General features: G+C 39.1%; 1 protein-coding gene across 7 annotated transcripts in view; it reads right to left on the bottom strand.

The window, feature by feature from the left end:
- RALGAPA2 (Ral GTPase activating protein catalytic subunit alpha 2) overlaps positions 1–21,697 on the bottom strand; it is a 328,194-nt gene that overhangs the window by 272,773 nt on the left and 33,724 nt on the right. For all 7 annotated transcript variants that reach the window (XM_086701570.1, XM_086701563.1, XM_086701564.1 and 4 more), the window contains exon 3: positions 18,372–18,424. In XM_086701570.1, coding sequence (XP_086557696.1) covers positions 18,372–18,424 — 53 coding nt within the window. The remainder of the gene's footprint in view (positions 1–18,371; positions 18,425–21,697) is intronic.

Below are 21,697 nucleotides of genomic sequence, written 5' to 3'. Positions count from 1 at the left end.
AGCTGCACATCACTCTGTCAGCCACAATAATCTTCCAATTATTAATTAGAATATTCTCATCATATTAAGAGGCTGAAGTACTAAGAGTAGTGAACCCTATTTCAGGGGCATCCTGTCTGCTGGCATTGTTTCTCGTCAATGGGCTGCTGCCGCACATAGACCAAAGCCTCGGTCCATTGAGTGCTTCCTGTCCTTGTTCTGCCTCCTCCTGTGTAGCTCACTCTTCCTGAGGGAATGGCACAGCAAGGACTCAGTGTCCTACTTCCTCGTGCATTCTCTGCCAAGGGTACTGGGCACCCTGGCTGCATTCTGAGATCATCTTCTGATCCCATTCTGCCACTTGATTTCAAAACATCGTATAGAAGATGCTGAGAAAATTACTCCACAGATTCAGGATAGATCTTATATTGGGCTATACAAATGCTTGGCATGCCTGTTCTTCAGACCTTTACTTTTAGTCAGGAAATTCAGCACTGAATCACGCTTTTCAGCTTTCCAAAATACTTACCCTATCTCCTTAAGTTTCTTTTCTTACTGTGCAATAGAGAAAAAATGTCTTTTTACTGTAAAGAAAATAAAAAATGCAGTGGGATGATGTGTATCTAGATGGTTGGACACTGTCAGTAGGCCACTAGTAGTCTCCAACTTGCTCTGAGGTCAGGTCTATCATCATCACCACTTCTGGATAAAAGTTTTCAGATTTGTAAAATGGATGGACTTTAAAGACACTCAAAAATAAACTCGGTAAGGTTTGGATATGAAACACCATGCCCCAATCTGAGCTACTAAAAACATTCCAAAATGGACAGAATCTTACACAACCACTCAAAGGTTGAAACATCACCTACACTGATGCTTCTTTTTGTACCCAAATATTGCCAGGACCATTTTTTATGCATTAAAGTCTCTGAAGTCAATAAAAATAAAGCCCCACATGACCATCTGTGTCTAAATGCTAAGCCTGTCCCTCAGAAAGTACCAGATGAAGCCTACCTTTACTGAGGCAATTATGGCATTTCTACTGCAGCTGATATTCTAAGCTACACTACTGTGAATGCCACATAAGCTATTGACATCTTGTTTGTAGTTTCACTGGAGAGTAAAATAAAAAAAAATTTCAAGAAAGCCACACAGTGTGAATAAATATTACTTTTCTGAAAAACACATGACTCTGTTTAATGCTCAGTGCTCAGCTGCATCTATATGGTAATCCATTATAGCACACTTGAAATCAAAATTAGGTATTACTACTGATCAGCACATCAGGGAATCTGTCATTCTTTTAACTGATTATCCATAGTTCTTTTTTCTTCAGAACCTACTGCATGACCAGGAATAATGCGAAATGTAAGCTGGAGTTCATACAGGATGCTATGGTATACTTTAAACTGCTGATCTTCATTTAATTTGTATGGGAAACATTTTTTCCCCAAATTATTACCAGATGATTGCAACATATCCCAGTAGATTCACACTTGATTTCAATTCCACTTAGAAAGGTAGGGCGGTGAAGATAACATCCTAACTCACGTGAGGTAATCTACCAAAACAATGACCAACTAAACCTGTTATGTCCAGAAGTAGGGAACACAAGCTGCAACTCTCCCTGAAACTAGCCACATGACACAAGGGTGCAAGGTAAAGGAAGTGTTAACTATGGAAAAAATAGGGAGTTTTATCTAAAAGAACATAAGTCTTAGTTCCTTGACCTTTTGAGTGATAAATGAGAAGAAAACTTCTGACATCTGGGCAGGTGAGTTTAATGGAAATACCATGGAGGCCCAGGCCACAAGGACAGTCCGGTTTCAGAAGGACCCATGGGAGGGGGAGGAGGAGGCTGGTGACATGGTCACTTCCAGGTAGACCTACAGAGAGGACAACTTATTCTTCAGCTGTCATGGGCCTAGCCATGCATCTCTTACTGACAATGACTCAGCTTTCTGTGTAGACAAAATATGTACATTGATCTCTGGGTGTCAACACTTGTTTCAGAACTAAAATTTAAGAGAAATGAGCTAAAATAAGGAACTGCATAATGTTAAATATAAGATAGCTACATTGTTAGCTTTCTTTAGCAATCCCTTCTCCTTCTCCTTCTATGGCAATCCCTTCCAGAACAGTATGCTATCTACCTAATCACTAGCCATGCTGTTACTGAGCAAGGAAAGCACAGTTCCATCTTGTTACATCCTCTTCAGTCTTTAAAACTGAAGTCAACCATCACCTCTTCAAAAGGGCCCACATTAACCATATCTCTCACCACACCCCTCACCAGCATGCTTCCCAGTTAGACAAACACAGGACCTACCCTACCATTCGGTGCTAGATTCCTTGCTAGAAGGGACCCTCTATTAGCCATCTTGTATCCCCAACCTCAAGAACAGCACTTGGCATGTCATGTTTCCTAATAAGTACTGCATGCACAAAGAGAGGGATGAGTGAAAAATTAAAAAAGAGCAAGACAATGGGAATTCTAATTTTAGTTCATGTGTACAGGCAGACACAAGGAAATGTTCTAGTTTAAGGAAGGTGCTCATACTCTAACACAGTAGAAACACAGAACCTCGCAAGTAGGCACCTGATAAAGACAAGAAAGCATGGGGGGAGCTTGGGTGGCTCAGATGGTTAAGCATCTGACTTTGGCTCAGGTTATGATCTTGCAGTTGGTGAGTTTGAAGCTCTGTGTCGGGCTCTGCGCTGACAGCTCAGAGCCTGCAGCCTGTTTCGGATTCTGTTTCTCCCTCTCTGCCCCTCTCCTGCTCTCTCTCTCTCTCAAAAATAAATAAACATTAAAAAAAATGTAAAGGGTGCCTGAGTGGCTCAGTTGGTTGACCATCTAACTTCCACTCAGGTCATGACCTCACAGTTCATGGATTCGAGCCCCATGTCAAGTTCTGTGCTGACAGCTCAGAGCCTGAAGCCTGCTTCGGATTCTGTGTTTCCCTCTCTCTCTGCCCCTCCCCTGATGATGCTCTGTCCGTCTCTCTTTCTCAAAAATAAATAAACGTTAAAATTTTTTTTTAATTAAGAAAAAAATATAACAAAGCATGGAATTGTGTTTCCAAACATTATAGGAAACCTTAATGCTTGATTAGGTCATCACTTGAGAAGCAATACTTTTCTCAGCTAAGGAGAAAATGAATAAAAACATTTCAAAAGAGAGACTAAAATACAAGACAAAGACCCCTGAAGGAAATATGGGATGTAATAAAAAGGGAGGGACATCTAATTTCTCTCTCCTGTATTTTAGAATTCAACCAATATTAAAATGTTGAAAACCGCATTAAGCAATTAAAACCCAGAAACGGTAAAGGAGCCTATCTAACAAGCAAAACACTTAGAGGAATTGCTGCTTAAAGCACAGATGAACCTGCACGGAATCATGTGGGATGGAGGTGGTGCCCCTCCTGTGAGGGCAGAACACACCAGAATATGCAACGAAGGAGGAGACCATCCTACAGAAATATGGAAACTCCTCCTTCTGAAAGAGATTTTCTGAAACAGGGTAATTTTTTTTAGAATTTCTGAGTCATGTTCTTAAAAGATCCAAGAGGACCCTGAATTTTTTTTTAAGACCTAGGAAAATAAAGAAAACAAAATAAGTAACATTCTGAAATGAGGAAATATTACATGAAGATGAAAATATGGAAAGCATGAATCTAGAGTCTGCCACAGAGACCCCCACTGCAACCCTGTGTATCACAAGGCCTCCCAGGAACTAAATAGGTTGAACAGAGAGAAACAGCTAGACAGAGCACATTTAAAGTTGTAAATTCAATATATAACTAAAATTCCTACACAAATCCAAAAAATCAGAATATCCACAGAGGAACAAAAGTCGGGCTAATCTCAGTCTTTTTCTCTGCAACATTAACTCCAGAAGACAGTGCAGTCCATGGCTCATTGTAGGCCAAAGCAAGTAGAATGCACCCCAGAATATACACCCATATGGAGAACAGAAGCCCCAAAGTAGACCAGGTGCCATGGTAAAGATAGTTAGAGTAAACTAGCTATTTTAAAAAGCAAACAAATCCAGAGTTTTGAGGAAAAAAGAGTACAATTTGGAAAGTATATATACAGTTATATATGTTTGAAGCTAGAAGAAAAAATATTATAGAGCTGGAAGTATACCAGCTGCATATCCCCTCTTCAACATACTAAGAAAATTCACATTCTAGAAAATTCACATTCCAGCAAATACAGAGATTAAACAATCCAAAAACAAAGATGCAGGGGTATAAACACTGTGACAGTGAGCTATATTTATATAATTGGAGTTAATATGGTTATGAAAAGTAGAGTAAATCCTCAAAATGATTAACATAAGAGAAATAACATTCTAAAAATATTATATATAAAAAAATCTGGATACAAAATACTTAAAATAGCTGATAAGTGAGAAGTACAAAAGATATATGTGGTTAAAGTAAAAGCAGGGGGCTATCATCAAATACTGTTTTTTTTATTAATATGAATAATTACAAGAAAGAAAGTTTTAATACTATTTTATTAATTTAAGGATAATTATTGGAATGACAGAAAATAGAAAGTATATTTTATAATCACAAAGTATATTCCATGAAGTGAAAGTGACCTCTTTCCCAAAAAACAAAAGTAGAAGAAAAACCAAAAATGCTGATTATCACACACACAAAAATATCATAAATACAAACAGGTTAAATTCCTCTACCAAAGACCAAGTCAATCAGAACTGGCTTTCAAACACAGAAAGATTAAGAATAAAATACAAAAAACAACATATCAGGCATGCATAGGTACAAACACACAGCAAAGCAGTATCAATATCAAGTGAAAAGGCTTTAAGGGGGACAAAGGGAATCATTTCAAATAGATTAAAAGTGTAATTCACAATTTAAGGATAATATGAACCTTTATGCAACCAATAACATAGCATGAAAATAAAACAAATGCAGAAACTGAGATATTTAATACACTTATAATAGGAGATTTTAATGCACTCTATCTTTGTAAGATATAACAGGCAATACAGTGCAAATACAACATCTCTGAATATAGTTAAGAGTTGTTTCATAGATAGATGCAGAGAGGCAAGTCTGTAGAATCACTTCATAGATTCTAACATTCATGAAAATTTACTAAAAGTTATTTTTCTAAGCCATGTGAATAAAACCATCAAAGTAGGAGTTGCACAAGTCACAAGCAAACTCAATGCATTGCGAGCCCACCTTTGAGAGTTTAAACTTAAAAAAAAATTGCAAGTACTTGAGGGATTTTAAAACATTCTTTTGGCAACACTCAGGTTAAAAAAAAACCCATATAATTATAGACTCAAGATTATCAACAACGTGAATGCTGTAGAACAAAAACTGGTCAAAGCTGAAAGAGGCAAATCTGTATAGGTATGCCTACAAAAAAAAAACACTTCTAAATTTTAAACTCAAAAGGTTGAAAAAAGGTGATTTTAGGAAGAAATCAATTTTTTTTAAGGTAAGTTTTGTAAGAACGAAAACATCTCCAAGCACTGCAAATCAGTGCAGGTAATTAAAACAAATACCTTCTAAATCAAACATTTATTTGACTCATTAGTAAGTATTCTTAAGTGCCCTTTTTGTGCCAGGTACCATGTGAGGGATCAGAAATAAAGCGATATAGGAAACTGTTCCTGCTCAAAAAGTGACAGCCCTAAAGGGTAAAGGCAAGAACATCAGGGATGTCAGTACGTGCACAAGGGAGTGAGTACAGACAGGGCACACTTCCAAAGGGAGATCACCCTTGAACTGAATCCTGAAGGATACACAGGAGTACGCCAGGCAGTGGAGGACATTTTTAGGCAGACTAAGCAACAGCAGGAAAAAACAAAAACAAAAACAAAAACAAAAGCAAACCCTGCTGCTTTGTTGCCAGTGGGAACAAAAGTAAGGCGAGTAACAAGGAATGGAGAGAGGTAGAGGCCAGATTAGGAAGGGCCTTGAACATCAGGGGAGTTCAAACTTCATCTTAAAGTCCAAGGGAACCAGAATTACATTACACAAACAACATTCCAGGTGTGAGAGGGAGACACAAGGGGCAGAGATCATAGACCAAAAGACTAGTTAGTTAACCAGGATACTCAAGTAGGAGGGAAGATTGAAACTCTGACCAAAGGCTGAAGTAGTTATAGGAAAAAGAGGGTATGCAAGAGCACCAGCATGAGATGTACAGAACCATGGAGTAAAGAAAAGTATGACTGATATTGATCAAAATAGACAGCTACCAATAGGAAAGCATTTTCATCGGGTACTGAAAATGCAAATTCAAAAACTTAGAAGTGTAGGCACTTGATAGATTGTTAAGAGGTTATTTTTTTTTTTTTACTTTGTTTAAGATCATGCAAAGGTCTAATATCTTTTTAAAGAAAACCAAATTGCACTAGACTCTTTGCTTTTAATGAGAGAATATCCAGAGACCTTCACAAATCCCCAAATTAGTACCATATAGCAGCACTGGGTGGCTCAGTCAGTTAAGCATCTGACTTTGGATGTCGGCTCAGGTCATAATCTCACAGTTTGTGAGTTTGAGCCCCATGTCAAGCTCCATGCTGATGGCACAGAGCTGGCTTGAGATTCTCTCTCTCTCTGCCCCAACCCTGATTATATGCTCTCTCTCGGAAAAAAAAAAAAAAAAAAAAAAAGTAGCATATAATTCTACCCACAATATATAGTTTTGCTCTGAGTGAAGCACTCACTAAAACAGATTCTAAAGGAGTCTTCTTTTCACACAAGGATCTTACATGGGAGATCTCAGTCACAGTTACTCCATACTTTTCTTCAGTTCATATAAGATTCTATTTTCTGGCTAAAAACTGCACTTTTCAGGTCTCTTTGATTTTGGTACCAGCACAGCTGGTTGGCTGTGTCATATTTTCATAAGATGAAAAAAAAAAAAAATCACTTCCAAAGAGTTTAGAGGTAAGTTATGAGTAGAGAATTAACAAAGCCTCAGTGAGATGCCACCTTGTGGTTTCTGCCATCCCCAAAACTTAAAGAATTTTAAAAGCTTGTCTCAACACAATTAGAAAGTGTCGCAGACCTGCAGTCGGCTCAGGACTGGCCACTCCAACAAGTTCACTCAGTGAATGCCCAAGAACAGCTGGTGCATGGCCCACTTCCAGGCAGATTCCCCTTTCAACCTGCCCAGTGTCACAAGTACATCAAACACTAGGTGTCACTCTACAATAGCTGCCACACCACATATCCAAACAAAACAAGACAGAAAATTCACAGCATGTGTTTGTACAACTCTCTCCTAAATTTATAAAAAAGAAACCAACTCATTCAAATTATGTTAACACATTAATTCCAATCAATCTAAAGGGAGAGAAAAAGCTCTTTATATATCTTCTGCTGTTCTAACAATAAGTACAACACGCTGGAGTTCTATTGTGAATTTTCCATATATTTAGCCCTGATGCTGTTTCTACTATCTGCCCTTAAAGGGTTCTTGGAAGCATTTGCGAGTGCTGCCTTCCAGGGGACCTGTTTCTGAGGGTATCAGTTACCAATGAGTCCAGCAGCACACTATGTGAGAGAGGCCAGGAAACTCAGGGCATCTGGATTGCAACAGATAATCACCAGAATGTAATTTCAGACTTCCACAAACATGTCTCCAGTTTCCCTTCCCCAAGGTGAATTGAGTAATTCAGTATATCCTGTTGGGTCAATCCCAAGTTTCTCACCTGCAAGTCTCAAGGCGTAAGGAAAACTGTAGTCTTAAATATTAAATTTAGAAGTTAAAACATCCACTGAAAATGGCTTTCAACTTAGACACTTGCAGTCCAATTCAAATTATTACCATGCCGTAATAAAATAATCAAATTTTAACCTCAAGAATCTCCACAAGGGACTTTATATGTATGTTTATATTTTGTTTGCATCTTCCCATTTGCAGAGATCATAAACATCTCATGATTCAAAGCAGACACCAGTATAACCAGAGGCTATAGGAATGAAAGGCCTGGGCTGTATGTTAATTATTATTCCCCCAGTATCCATTATAGGGCACAGAGCTGAGGAGTGATTTCTGAGCTAATGCATCACTACCAGCAACACGTGAGACAAATGAGAAAAGGCACAACTGGCCATCCAGGCCTCTTCTGTAATGTGATCCCTGCAGGGGAGCCTCAAGGAATATTGTGAAGCAGATCACACTATGCTGTAACAATACTGCTATCATCCGGAGCTGTTCCCAAACAAGGGCTCAACATTAATAAAAACAAGTATGACTAACGTTAACAAGCCAGAACAATTACATACCTACATGTATTATCATTTAAAATATATATAACACATTAAAATATACCCCTGATGTCATAAAAGTGACATGACATTCTGGTCAGGATAACCAGTGGTGCTGATTTTGTTTGTCAGCTGGAATGCAGGTAGCTTTGGGGTGGGAGATGGGTGTCTCTATCCGCTCAGTTCTTTTTAAAATGTTCTCGAGGAGGGGCGCCTGGGTGGCGCAGTCGGTTGGCGTCCGACTTCAGCCAGGTCACGATCTCGCGGTCCGTGAGTTCGAGCCCCGCGTCGGGCTCTAGGCTGATGGCTCAGAGCCTGGAGCCTGTTTCCGGTTCTGTGTCTCCCTCTCTCTCTGCCCCTCCCCCGTTCATGCTCTGTCTCTCTCTGTCCCAAAAATAAATAAACATTGAAAAAAAAAATTAAAAAAAAAAAATGTTCTCCAGGAAACATGAACTTATACTGAATTTGTTTGTTTGTTTTTCCAGTTCCAATCAGTCATTTAGAATTATGGCAGTGACCCAGGAGCTGCATTCAAAGTTGGCATCATTCTTTTAAAAGAAAAAAAAAAATCCATGGAAGCATCCAAATATTTGAAATCCTCAATAAGAACTTAAATTCAAAGGATTTAAGAAGAATCTGTCTTTCTTGCTCATTTTATTTCTTCTTGTCCCTCCTCCACTCAATATCAGTAAAGCAGTCCTTGTGGAAAAAATAAAAAGCAATAACCTGAGAGGTTTATGGAAGGAAGTCCTTCACCTCAACATGAGAAGGAGGGAGTAGCATTGAAGTATGCTTGCACACTGGACAATCTGAAATAAGTAATGAAGAATCAAGCAAAGGAAAGCAGGGAATGGGGAAACTGGTTAGTTGCAAAACTACAGTTGTGCTGTCTTGCTCTGTGTTATTTGCTCGTAAGAAATGGCATTAGCCATTGTATAAAGAAAGCAAAAGGATTGTGATGGAATCCTGCTGGATACTGGCCCTGGATGTGTTGGTCTCTGACTTGGCCCAAGCTTTTCCACTGTACCTCTGCAGGAGCTTCTGATTCGTTTTCATCAGCAAAGAGTTATAAAAGATATACAGTTCCACAAAAGAAAGGACCAAGAAGGTGGGGGAAGGAAAGTGAGGTGGGAGGGAGGGGAGAAATGGAAACAAACATCTCAGAACTGTTTGTAATCCCATTGTATTCATAATTCTAGTTTTTTTCAGGAAATTCTTCTCCATTATTTTTTTTTATGTTTATTTATTTCTGAGACAGAGAGAGACAGAGCATGAGTGGGGGAGGGGCAGAGAGAGAGGGACACAGAATCTGAAGCAGGCTCCAGGCTCTGAGCTGTCAGCACAGAGCCCGACATGGGGCTCAAACTCACAGACCGCGAGATCATGACCTGAGCCAAAGTCGGAAGCTCAACCGACTGAGTCACCCAGGTGCCCCTCTTCTCCATTATTAATATCTGAGGTAGAGAGATGCTATTAACGTGTGAAAAGTTACAATTTCCATATGTATTGGAAATAAAATGAAAGCTCCAATTACTGATGGCAAATACAAAGTAACTATACAGAGGGGAAAACCAGCCACTCATTTCACCTTCTTTTACACGACTCTAGGCACCACAATGGATCTAGTTGTGTTATTATCATCAGAAAAGCTAGTAAAATCCTTTCTCCCTATTTTGAGGAAAAGAATTAGAGGCTAAACCCACTATCTATACAAGCTCAGTTGGAACAATAAAGAACACCCAGTGTTGAATTCCATTAAAGTAAGACAGCTTCCACCACAGCCCTGGATTTACCACCGGTCAGTTATGACTCCCAAACATAACTATAGCCAGCATGACTCTACAATCACGTCCTGCCTCGAATCCAGCATTACCTCCACACAGGAAGGGAAGGGAGATGGTAGGTAGGAAGTCTACAGTAAATTTCAAACAAGCCAACTTCATCTTCAATAGTAAAGAAAAAACAAACACTAGTGACCATAGTTATATTCCTGTTCCTCTGACTGCCCTTGAAGAAGCCCACAGATCATCTACATTCTCTGGGTAGCTCATCTGCTATTGTTTGCCTCTAGTGCCCATGCCTCTCCAACCTGAATCTCCCCCACCAAAGGAAGGGAGAAGGCGAAACAGCATACATACCCTGAACTGACACCATAAGTGTTTTTTTGATACTGTGGTGAGAGAAGTGGGTGCAGGGAAGGCAGGGGGTGTGATGGGGAGATAAAGTAGTACTTAATTTGGCCATTATTTGAAGTCTTATTTTCAGCTAAAAACAAACATAAAAAGAGTAGAATGAATCTGTGTGTGGCTTTTCAATTTTGTGTTTGCATAAGACCACTCTGGAGCCATGCTTCTCCAACTGGAGGAGGAAAAGGCATAATCTCCCCCGGCACTTTGGTAACTCTGCCTGAGAAGCCCAGGGAAACCATTTCAGTAAAACCCTAAACCTTAAGTTAAGTCCCCTGCAACACAATGTGCAACATGCTGAGGATTTAACCAAGCATTTAACAAAAAGATGTAAGTCTTTCAAATGAGGTACCAAAGCTCTGTGGGAAGACTATTGAGCTTCTCTGTCCAATCAGTAGCCACTAGCCACAGGTGGCTATTCTAAAATTTAAATCAAATGAAATTATTTATAATTAAAATTTCAGTCACAGCATCCACATTTGAAGCACTAACCAGCCCATGCAGCTCATGGTTACCTAACTGGGTAGTACAGATACAGAATCTTTCCATGATCACAGAAAGTTCTATTGAATAGAGTTGCCCTAGAGAAAAAGCAACTGAGGTGTTTAGATCTGCAAAGGCTAGTCAGAGTCAAGTCAATTTAATATTTAAAACTAAATGAAAGCATGAAATTAAATTTCATGCTAAAAGACTTACCCGTGAACTTCCTGATCTGTAGTGTCATGGGTTGTTAGGGCTGGAAGAGACAGACCCCAGAGCTATCCAGTACCTCTCCTTCACATCACATACAAGAAAGCCCAGGTAAGGAAAGGGCAAGTACCCAACTCAAAGCCACACAGCTTGTTAGCATCAAAGCCTGATCTAAAGAGACCTTCTTCCTATTTCTTTTATCCAGAGAGAGATTTAGGTGAGGAAGGAAAATGTTTTTAACATAAAAATCACAAATAACCCAATGGGAAATAAGATGCGACTTCAAGAAGCTTTAATCCAACACTAAATATAAACAGGTGCAAATCGGGGCGGGGGGTGCATAGGAGGGAGAATACAAAGGATTGTATGGAATGGTTGCTGGCCTCAGGAACTTTATAGTCTCATTAGGAAGCGAAGACACAGCCACCTTCAGGGAAAACTAAGAACACCTGGCTATAATGAAATGGTAACTAGCCGGAGCATATTTATACAAGTTCACAGAAAAAAAACGGACACCTCTAGCTGGAGTTGCCAGAAGAAATCAGTGGGTCTGAACGGAGCCTGAAAGTATGGGCCAGATGACAAGGAGAGCAAAGGTCAGTCCCTGAAAGCAGAATTGCATAAACCAGGAGGCCAGAAGTAAAATTACGCAAAAAGAGGTAAAGGAGCAGTAAGCAAAGCAGTATGTGTGAGAGAGCACCTTCGCAGAACAACACCCCCAATGACCGGGAAAGAAAGCCACACAGGGACCCTGGAGAGGCTCGAAATGTTAGCCCAGCTCACACTACACTTTACAGGTTATAAAGAAACTGTTCAGGTCTCTAGGAAGAAAAAAACAGGACTTACTTAATCTGGTGGGGTAATTTGGATAAATCTAAAAATAAGGAATCTAGAAGTCAAATGTTCTGTACATCTGTGATTGCTAACTCTGTAATTACTTGAAAGATAGATAAATGAGCACCATTCTGAGGCCAGAACATTTATAAGCTTTGAAATTAAATGCCTTCTGTCAATGTATATTTTAATTGGGGTGTGGGTACGGGGGTGAGGAAATACCTTGCTATCAAATTCTAGAATTTTCTTAACCATATATAAGTAACTCCAAAGTACTGCATTTCTGTACTAATGGCATACAATATGGCAGACAACTCAAAACAACATCTCTGTATTAACTCTATTTTCTTATTTTCTGTATTCTTGATGCTCTGACATCTGGGGCTTGCCCGCATGCCTCTGACAGGCAAACCAACAAATCCCAAATCCACTCCCGCAACCACCTCCTTTTATGGGCTCTCACACTTGGGACACTATCCTCCTCTTAAAATCACCAGGGGATTAGGTATTGGACACCTAGGGACCACCTCTACAGCCCAGAGCCTGCCAAAATTATCCAAACTATCCAATCCTAAACTTGTTTAGCTTGCTTACCTTGCCTTACCCATTCCTTCCTTCCCACAATAAAGGCTCCCCACCTCAGATCCCCCCTCTGCCTGCTCTCTGTATGCTCTCTGTGGCTTCTCTTCATAGTCCTGCTAACATGCGATGACTCCTGTTTCTGTTGTACTCCCGTGAGTACAATAAAAATTTCTTCCTTCATGGCAATCATTTTCATGTCTGTGTGTCTGTCTTACCATACCTGATTAAAACAAATTCCATGTACCATTAAAACAGCCTCTCAACTACTGAATCCAAAAGGTTCTCAAAGTCAGGTGAATTATTTGGCCTTGAAGCCCATTTATCATGTACCTTACATTTCTATCCCAGCCCTCCTTTTCCCCTATGCAAGTAGCTACCTCAAGGGCTACCACCAAAGTATCACTTCTACAAGGGGCCATTCAGAATTTTCTGTGACTCAGAAAGTCATTACTGGAGCTCTGGCATAAATCCATTGTTACCAGTGGACGCTTCAGTTAGTATGAAATGTAACATATGCTCAATGAGGCAGGGGGTTCTGTCTAACTTACCCACTGCCACATCTCCAGCACCTAGCAATGTGCCTGACACATAGCTGGTATCCAATAAATGTGCGTAATAAATGAACTATACAAGAATAGATACATACTGGTATACATGGCCTGTAAGATACAGCTTCAGAAGCAGGAGAATATTGAAATTCTTACATGGAAGGTGGCATGGCACCTTAAGAAAATGGGTTCTACAGTCAGACCAGAGGTTAAATCTCTATGTGCCATTTGATAGATGTGCAATCTTGGCCAAGTCACCCAACATAATAAAGGCCCCATTCTTCCACTGACAAAAACTGGGAAGACAGAACCCACTTCAACAGGAAGGAATGACATAGGATGGCCATGTAAAACACTTATATTCTCATCAAGATGGCAATGTAAATTCATTTGATGGGGTCCCACACTATCATCCCCACTCCCATTTGAAACACATGACAATGATCGATGAAATATATTTTTTTAAAGAAAGAGTAAAATTAACAAGTGAATCTCAGTAAAAAAAAAAAAAAAAAAAAAAAAAAAAAGACAGCCATCCCCATGAACCAGCAACCACAGAAACTCTAAGCGATGCACAGATTTGTAGCCACAGGCAAAGGTGTCTGGAGGTCAACTTCAAACAGTACAAGTCCTCCCACTGGACATAAAGGCAGATGGAAAGGTGTGCTTGCTGCCTGAAACCACGACTTCAACTGAGCTAGCAGCCTTGATTGCACACCACTTGCTTCATCAGAGTGCTGTAATGTCTCCAGTAGCTCATTACATGCAAACACTACTGCTTCCTTTCCAAAGGTTCCCTTCCAGATTGCCCCTGACTTACAGAGGCAGGCAGCAGGTCTCCCTGCATACTCTCCTTCTGAGCCTTCTGAACTCTCTCTCACCTCTGTGCTTTCTTCCAATCCACTTCGTATTTATAGACTGTCTTTACACAATATCCCTTCTGTGATTTAACATGTCTTAATAATTCCACCTTTTTTAAAGGAAGCCTTTCCCAATTATTTACACCTTGATATGTATTTACCTCCAAATCCTTGTAAACCATCTCTTTATATGGCACTAACTTGTAGAAAGTAGCAGTGAAGTTACTTAATTCTCAGAATGAACCATACAAATTACAACCTACCTTCTATAGCCAGAGACAGAAAGAGAACATAAACAAAAGTAATGCAGTTCATTATTCATTCATATTTACTATGCAAAATGAAAGTTTTATGGAGCTTTGAATAATATATATTTGTTCTATTATATAGGCAACTAATCCTCTGTAGACGGTAATGTATCTGTAATAACACCCTCCCTAATCTAGAATTTTTGGACACAAGAAGGTATTAAAACCTCCTCTGTGGGAGGTATAGGACTACGGTCCCCGATGGGCTTTCTCACTGCAGGACAACTAGATTTGCAATCAGTGGCAGCAAATGTAATTCTCAAAACACATCTGGGCTTCAGAGGACACTGGGAACCTAACAAAAGACTTAAAAAATGGAAGAAAAAGACTTAAAAAAAGGAAAGAAGGAAGGTGAGAGAAGAAAAGTCAGTCAAAACCTGATCTGTAAGCCACAAGCTCAAGAGAAACAATTTGAGATACTGGAGAACTAATGCCAATTCTACTACAGGATCTCTGGATCCCTGTGCCTTCCATACTCCAGTTCCCACCACACCTTAAGTTTGAGGAAATGAATTTGAGATTCCATTTATAAACCAGGATCCTCAAATGGAGCCAAAGTGGTCCCAACCAAGAACACTCCCAGCCTCCTGGCAAAAGAAAAATAAACCTTCCAGAAAAACACAGGCTTGAAACAGATTAAATTGTTCAATTAAATCTGATTTCAAAATCCTACCACAAAAGTATGCAAGAAAAGAAGCCATGTTGAGAGACAGCAGATTTAGACAACTGAAGACTTTAAATATTGGAATGATCAGATACAGAATATGAAATGTTACATTGTTAAATGTTCAAGAAAACAAAAGAGGTCTAGAAAGGAACAAGTATCAAAAGTCTATCAAAAGCAACCAGCCACACATGAGCACCAAACTTAAGTTAAAAACATGAAAAAAAAATTGTGATTTAAAACACAATAGAATGGTTCAGCAGATGAGACCAAGAAACTGCCTGGAATGCAGCACAAGGAGGCTGGGAAAGAGGGTGAAAGCATGCTGGAGACGCATGGAGGAGAGAGCAAGAGTTTTAAATAAGAATCCTGGGAAGTACACCAGGAGGACAGAAAAGAGTCAACATTTGATCAGAGACAGCAGCTATTTTACAGAAATGATACACGATCTGAATCCGGAAATAGAGGAAACACACAGACACCAAGCAAGACAAGAGATCTTCCAGTAGACATTCTGTGGCGAAGCTGCAGGACACCAAAGAGTAAGAAAAAGACTTTAAGAGAAGCCAGAGAGAAAAGGCATTTAAAGCAACAAGCAGACAGGGAACAGAGTTTAAGGCTGCTGCAATGGTAACCAGAAGCTAACAAAATGGTATCTGTAAAGGGTGACACAAGTACTTTCATTTGTCGCTACTGCTAATACTGTGTCTAAAATACCTAACAACCGAAGACAATGAAGATCAATACGGAGTAGATAAAATTGAAAGAATTATGACCCTCAAAAGAAGGGTCACACTAATAAATTTTAAAACTCTGGTGATCAGAAATTCTTAGAATTCCTCAAATTCTTTTTTTAAAGCTTACTTAGTTATTTTGAGAGAGAGAGAGTGCAAGCAGGGGAGGGGCAGAGAGACAGGGAAAAAGAGAATCCCAAGCAGGCTCAGGATGCCAGCACAGAGCCTGATGTGGGGTTTGAACCTATGAACCATGAGATCATGACCTGAGCCCAAGTCAGATGCTTAACTGACTGAGCCACTGAGGCGCCCCTAGAATTTCTCAAATTCTTAAAAAAATATATATAATTTGCCAAACCTGAATCAAGAAAAAATAGAAAACCTGAAAAATCCTAAAATGATTAAAGAAACTGAACGAGTGGTTAAAATCTTCCCACTAAAAACAAAACAAAAAAGCACCAGTGTCAGATGGTTGTTACAGGAACGACTAAAAAACATTCCAGGAGCACATCATTCCAATCTTATGCAAACTATTTTATATAACAGAAAAAGAAATACTTGACACCAGGTTCTATAGGATCATTCAAAAACAATGTGAGGAAAAGGAAATTTAGGCCAACCTCAAGTTTTGAACATAGATCCAAAAATGGCAACAAAGTATGAGCCTCCCCCAAATTCAGAACTGCAATTTACTACATTAATATTCATGAAGGATCATCACATGGTTATCTCAGTGAATGCAGAAAAAAAAAATAGAAGTGAACTTAATCTGATAAAGAGTTATCTACCAAAACTTTAAAGAAAACATTGTCCTGAATAATGAAACATTAATAAAACTCTCTTTGAATCAGAAGCAGGATGACCATCTTTATCATGTCTATTTACCAAGGGACTGGAGGGCTGGGTTGGCACCGTAAGACAAGAAAACAGACTAACTGGCAAGCTTGTCATTATTCACAACCAGACAGTCCACCAAGAAAACAACAACAACAAAAAAAAAAATCTGTAAACAAAATGTTGAAATTAAATAAATCATGCATGTTCACTTAATCCAGCAGTGGGAATGGAATGAACTTGAACAAAGTTCAAAAACATGGATAAATCTCAGAAATAATGCTGAGTGTAAAAGGCAAGCCACAGATGATTATGTCCCATGTGAGACCATTTTTATTACACTCAAAACCAAACAAAACACAATGCATTGTTTAGGGATACAAATACTTGTGGTAAAACCATTTTCAAAAAAGAAAGGGAAAAGCATAATGCAAGGGAGCGGCTGCCTCCAGAGCAGAGAAAGAACAGGATCAAGGAGAAGCACCCAAGTACCTTCTACTTCTTAAAATGTTGGAGGGGGAGGGAGTCAAGAGAATGAGCTTTATCACCATGCTTCAAAACTTGCATTTATGTTATAGATGCTTTAGTAAATATATTAAATGCTACATGTATAAGATAATTAACGGAATAGTTCAAACAAATGATGGTCAGTAAATACATATTTAAGTGACATACTTAATCGAAGCTCCTGTTAAAAAAACTCCTCTGCACAGGTTTCATTCACAGGAGGGTTACCACAGAAAATACATAAAATGCAGTTATTATTACTCTGGGGAAGGAGTACAGCCCTTAAAGGAGAAAATGAGGAACCACAGTTACTGACTGCCAGTCACAAGCCAAATACTGGGTGGGAGAGGTTTTCAGATCTGTTTTATTTCATAAATCCACAAACCCAAAAAGTCCATGGAAGCCTTCTCCCCTGGCCTCCCCCTCCAGCCAGCTCTGCAACAAATATGTCCTTTAGAGTCATAAAGTTGACCTCACACCAAGCTAAGCACATGTTTCTGAAAGTTAATTGTTGGTTATCTAGAAATTATTCATGATTTGAAGAGACATGTGCTTAGGTTACATGTGCTTACAATTTTTTTCTAGTATAGGTCCCAAGTTATCAGTAACCTAGCCACTTGTCTAATACATGTAGACAAGAATGACTTTAAGCTTAATAGGTCAAGAACTACACCCAAATATTGTTTCAACTTTTAAAAGAATATATGATCCAGGGTGCCTGGGTGGCTCAGTTTGTTAAATATCCAACCATGATTTCAGCCCAGGTCATGGTTTGTGAGATCAAGCCCCACGTCCAGCTCTGTGCTTGACAGCACGGAACCTACTTGGGATTCTCTCTCCCTCTCTCTGCCCCTCCTCAGCTGGTGTGCACTCTCTCTCTCTCTCCCAAAAATAAACAAACTTAAAAAAAAAAAAAGAATATATGATCAACACACATTGACACACAGACACATACAAACATTGCAATCTCACTAGTGGTCAGAAAAATATATTAAAAAGAATAAGTTTTTGCATGTCAGTTTGCGTATATTTAAAAAAAACTATCACCAGTGTTGGCTGGGGAAACACACACATGACTTCAACATAAGTTTACATATAACTTTACATGACTTTTTGAAAAGCAATTTGACAATATCAGTATTTGAAATGTGTATACATTTCTATCTAATAATTTCACATCTAGGTAACCATATAGGAAAAATTCTCTCACGTTTCCAAAAAAAAAAAATTCTTTACAGCAATGTTTGTAAAAGAGGAAGGAAAGAAATACATGCCCATCACTTTTTTATGTCTTCAAATGAAATTAAGATCTACAATATCATATTTTCAGCAAAAATCTTAAAAGCTAAATGAATTAACAAAAACTTACTTCAAAAAGAAAGAGGATGGAGTCCAGCTCCTCCCTTTGTGACTTATTATTCCCTGGAATACATAAAAAAATTAGTTATCATGACAATGTATAAATTTTAGGATATTAAAAATTATGTTACCTTAAAAACATTTAAACTTCAACATACATTCATTTATTCAAAAACTACAAGGAGGCAGTGTGGAACCCACGTCAGGCATGTAGACAGACACCAAGCCAGACCACCCGAGCCCACATCTAGCAGAGTTTCTCCTCGCTAACTGTTTAAACACAGCTTCCATATTTTCTAGGTCACTATCAACCCATGGAAGGCAATTTATTCATTTCTCAATTAGTTACTTCTGAGTTCAAGTTATGATGGACTACACAGCAAAAGCAAAGAAAGAATTCTCATTTTTTTTATATGAAGGGGCATAGAGAAGTCATAACTATAAAAAGTCATGTATCTCTTTAGGCAATTGCACACTGTCCTCTTGATAATAACTAAATAATAAAAACTAAAAACCTATAGCAGCAGTTTCCATTTATTGCCCAGTCTCTAAGTAGTGAGACCTGTGCTAAGTGTTTGGCATTCAGCATCTGACTTGGAAAACTGTTTCTGTAAAGGGCTGATAGTAAATATTTTAGGCTTTGCAACCTGTCTTGCAAGCATTCAACTCTGCCATGATGGGGCAAAAAGAGCCATGGATAACACATGAATGAACTGGGTATGGCTGTGTCCAAAAAATTATTTATAAAAACAGGCACTGAGCTGTAAGTTGTGGACCCCTGAGGTAACTGAATCCCCACAGCTCTGTGAAGTAAGATACTATTCATTCATTGAACAAATACTAAAGAATGGCTCTATGTCATTCTAAGGATTCTTCTAGGACCTGAGGATGCAGGTGAACAGAACACGACAATCCTTGCCCTGAGGAAGCTTACATTCTGACAGGAGGAGGCATCCAACAAATCCAAAAAAATAAGAGGGAAGGCAGATGGGAATGTCAAAAGACATGGTATGCAATTTTGACTAGGGAAGTCAGGGAACATGGTGCTGATAAGATGACATCTGAGCAAAGATCTGAAAGAAGAAAGGGAAGAAGCCACATGGAAATCTGGAGGTAAGCAAACAAGCCATATGGAAATTTGGGAGAAATGTGTTCCAGGCAGAGGGACTGGACAATGCAAAGTCCTTATGTCTGAACAAGTATGGCATGGTTAGGAAACAGTAAGAAGGCCCTTATGTCTGGAGTGAAGGGGGAGAACTGCATCAGGTGAGGTTAGAAAGCAGTAGGATAAAGGCAGGCAGGTAGGGTCTGAGGCCATTGTAATGACTTCCAGAATTGAGAAGCCATTTAAGGGTTCAGAGTGCTGAGTCATGATCTGACCCATTTTTAAAGCATCATTCCAGCTGCTCTTCCAAAGAGACTCTCAGGGGGGTGCAGGGCGCAAAGGTGGAAAGGGAAAGACCATTTCTGGGGCATGCAATAATCCAGGTGAGCATAATGGGAACACTGGCATTACCAGCCCAGGCAGTGAGAAAAAGCCAATGATTCTGGATGTATTTTGAAGGTAGAGCCAATAAACTCAGGTTTTGGCCTGAATAACTGGAAGGCTGGTTATCACAAGATGATTTCATCATTTATAGCAAACATCTTCCTTCATTCTGTTGTTTTGGTATACTTTCTTCCTAGTACTCCAATCAAAACACAGATTGTATTAACAGCAAGAAACTGCAAAATCTCACCCTATTTTTGTTGGTTCTTTACTATGATTCTTTGTAGTAGACTGCAAGAATGAAGTTTTTCCTCTCCTATCAAGAGATACCTATTTCTCTATATGTTGCATCTGAGATGTCACATAGCTTGCTCTGGCCAATGTGACATTAGCAACTGGGAGGTAGCAAGTACAACCTTAAAAAGCCTTTTGCACTTGCTGAGCTTACAATCCTAAGGCCAGCATGTAAAGAGCTCAAGATAGCCTGCTAACATGGAGAACTAAGACGCCCTGGTCAATAGCTTGCCAACTACAAGACATGTAAATGAGGCCATCCACTACTAGCTGATGTTAAGAGGCATGAGCCAGCCTAAACGTGAAGAATTGCTCAACAAACACAGAAAATTATAAGCTAAATGAGTCATTTTAAAGCACTTAGTCTTGGGATGGTTTATAATGTAATTTGTTATGCAGCACAAACTAACTGATACAGTCTTGAGCAATGAGATTTTTCTAAAAGGACAAAGAAAGCAAAAGGGGGAAAAGGAGGCACAGAGGAGCCTTTAAAATGGGGCTTGGACCCTTTCTTAATAAAAACCCTTGAGAAAGTCGGGATAGAAGGAACATACTTAAAGATCATAAAAGCCATTTATGAAAAGCCCACAGCTAACATCATCCTCAACGGGGAAAAACTGAGAGCTTTTTCCCTGAGATCAGGAACACGACAGGGATGCCCACTCTCACCGCTGTTGTTTAACATAGTGCTGGAAGTTCTAGCATCAGCAATCAGACAACAAAAGGAAATCAAAGGCATCAAAATTGGCAAAGATGAAGTCAAGCTTTCGCTTTTTGCAGATGACATGATATTATACATGGAAAATCCGACAGACTCCACCAAAAGTCTGCTAGAACTGATACATGAATTCAGCAAAGTTGCAGGATACAAAATCAATGTACAGAAATCAGTTGCATTCTTATACACTAACAATGAAGCAACGGAAAGACAAATAAAGAAACTGATCCCATTCACAATTGCACCAAGAAGCATAAAATACCTAGGAATAAATCTAACCAAAGATGTAAAGGATCTGTATGCTGAAAACTATAGAAAGCTTATGAAGGTAATTGAAGAAGATTTAAAGAAATGGAAAGACATTCCCTGCTCATGGATTGGAAGAATAAATATTGTCAAAATGTCAATACTACCCAAAACTATCTACACATTCAATGCAATCCCAATCAAAATTGCACCAGCATTCTTCTCGAAACTAGAACAAGCAATCCTAAAATTCATATGGAACCACAAAAGGCCCCGAATAGCCAAAGGAATTTTGAAGAAGAAGACCAAAGCAGGAGGCATCACAATCCCAGACTTTAGCCTCTACTACAAAGCTGTCATCATCAAGACAGCATGGTATTGGCACCAAAACAGACACATAGACCAATGGAATAGAATAGAAACCCCAGAACTAGACCCACAAACGTATGGCCAACTCATCTTTGACAAAGCAGGAAAGAACATCCAATGGAAAAAAGACAGTCTCTTTAACAAATGGTGCTGGGAGAACTGGACAGCAACATGCAGAAGGTTGAAACTAGACCACTTTCTCACACCATTCACAAAAATA

Source organism: Puma concolor, chromosome A3, assembly GCF_028749965.1.
Source record: "Puma concolor isolate L17-30 chromosome A3, mPumCon1.1.hap2, whole genome shotgun sequence".
Classification (NCBI taxonomy): domain Eukaryota; kingdom Metazoa; phylum Chordata; class Mammalia; order Carnivora; family Felidae; genus Puma; species Puma concolor.
Note: the sequence above shows the minus strand (reverse complement) of the source record. Positions and strands in the feature narration are given on the sequence as shown.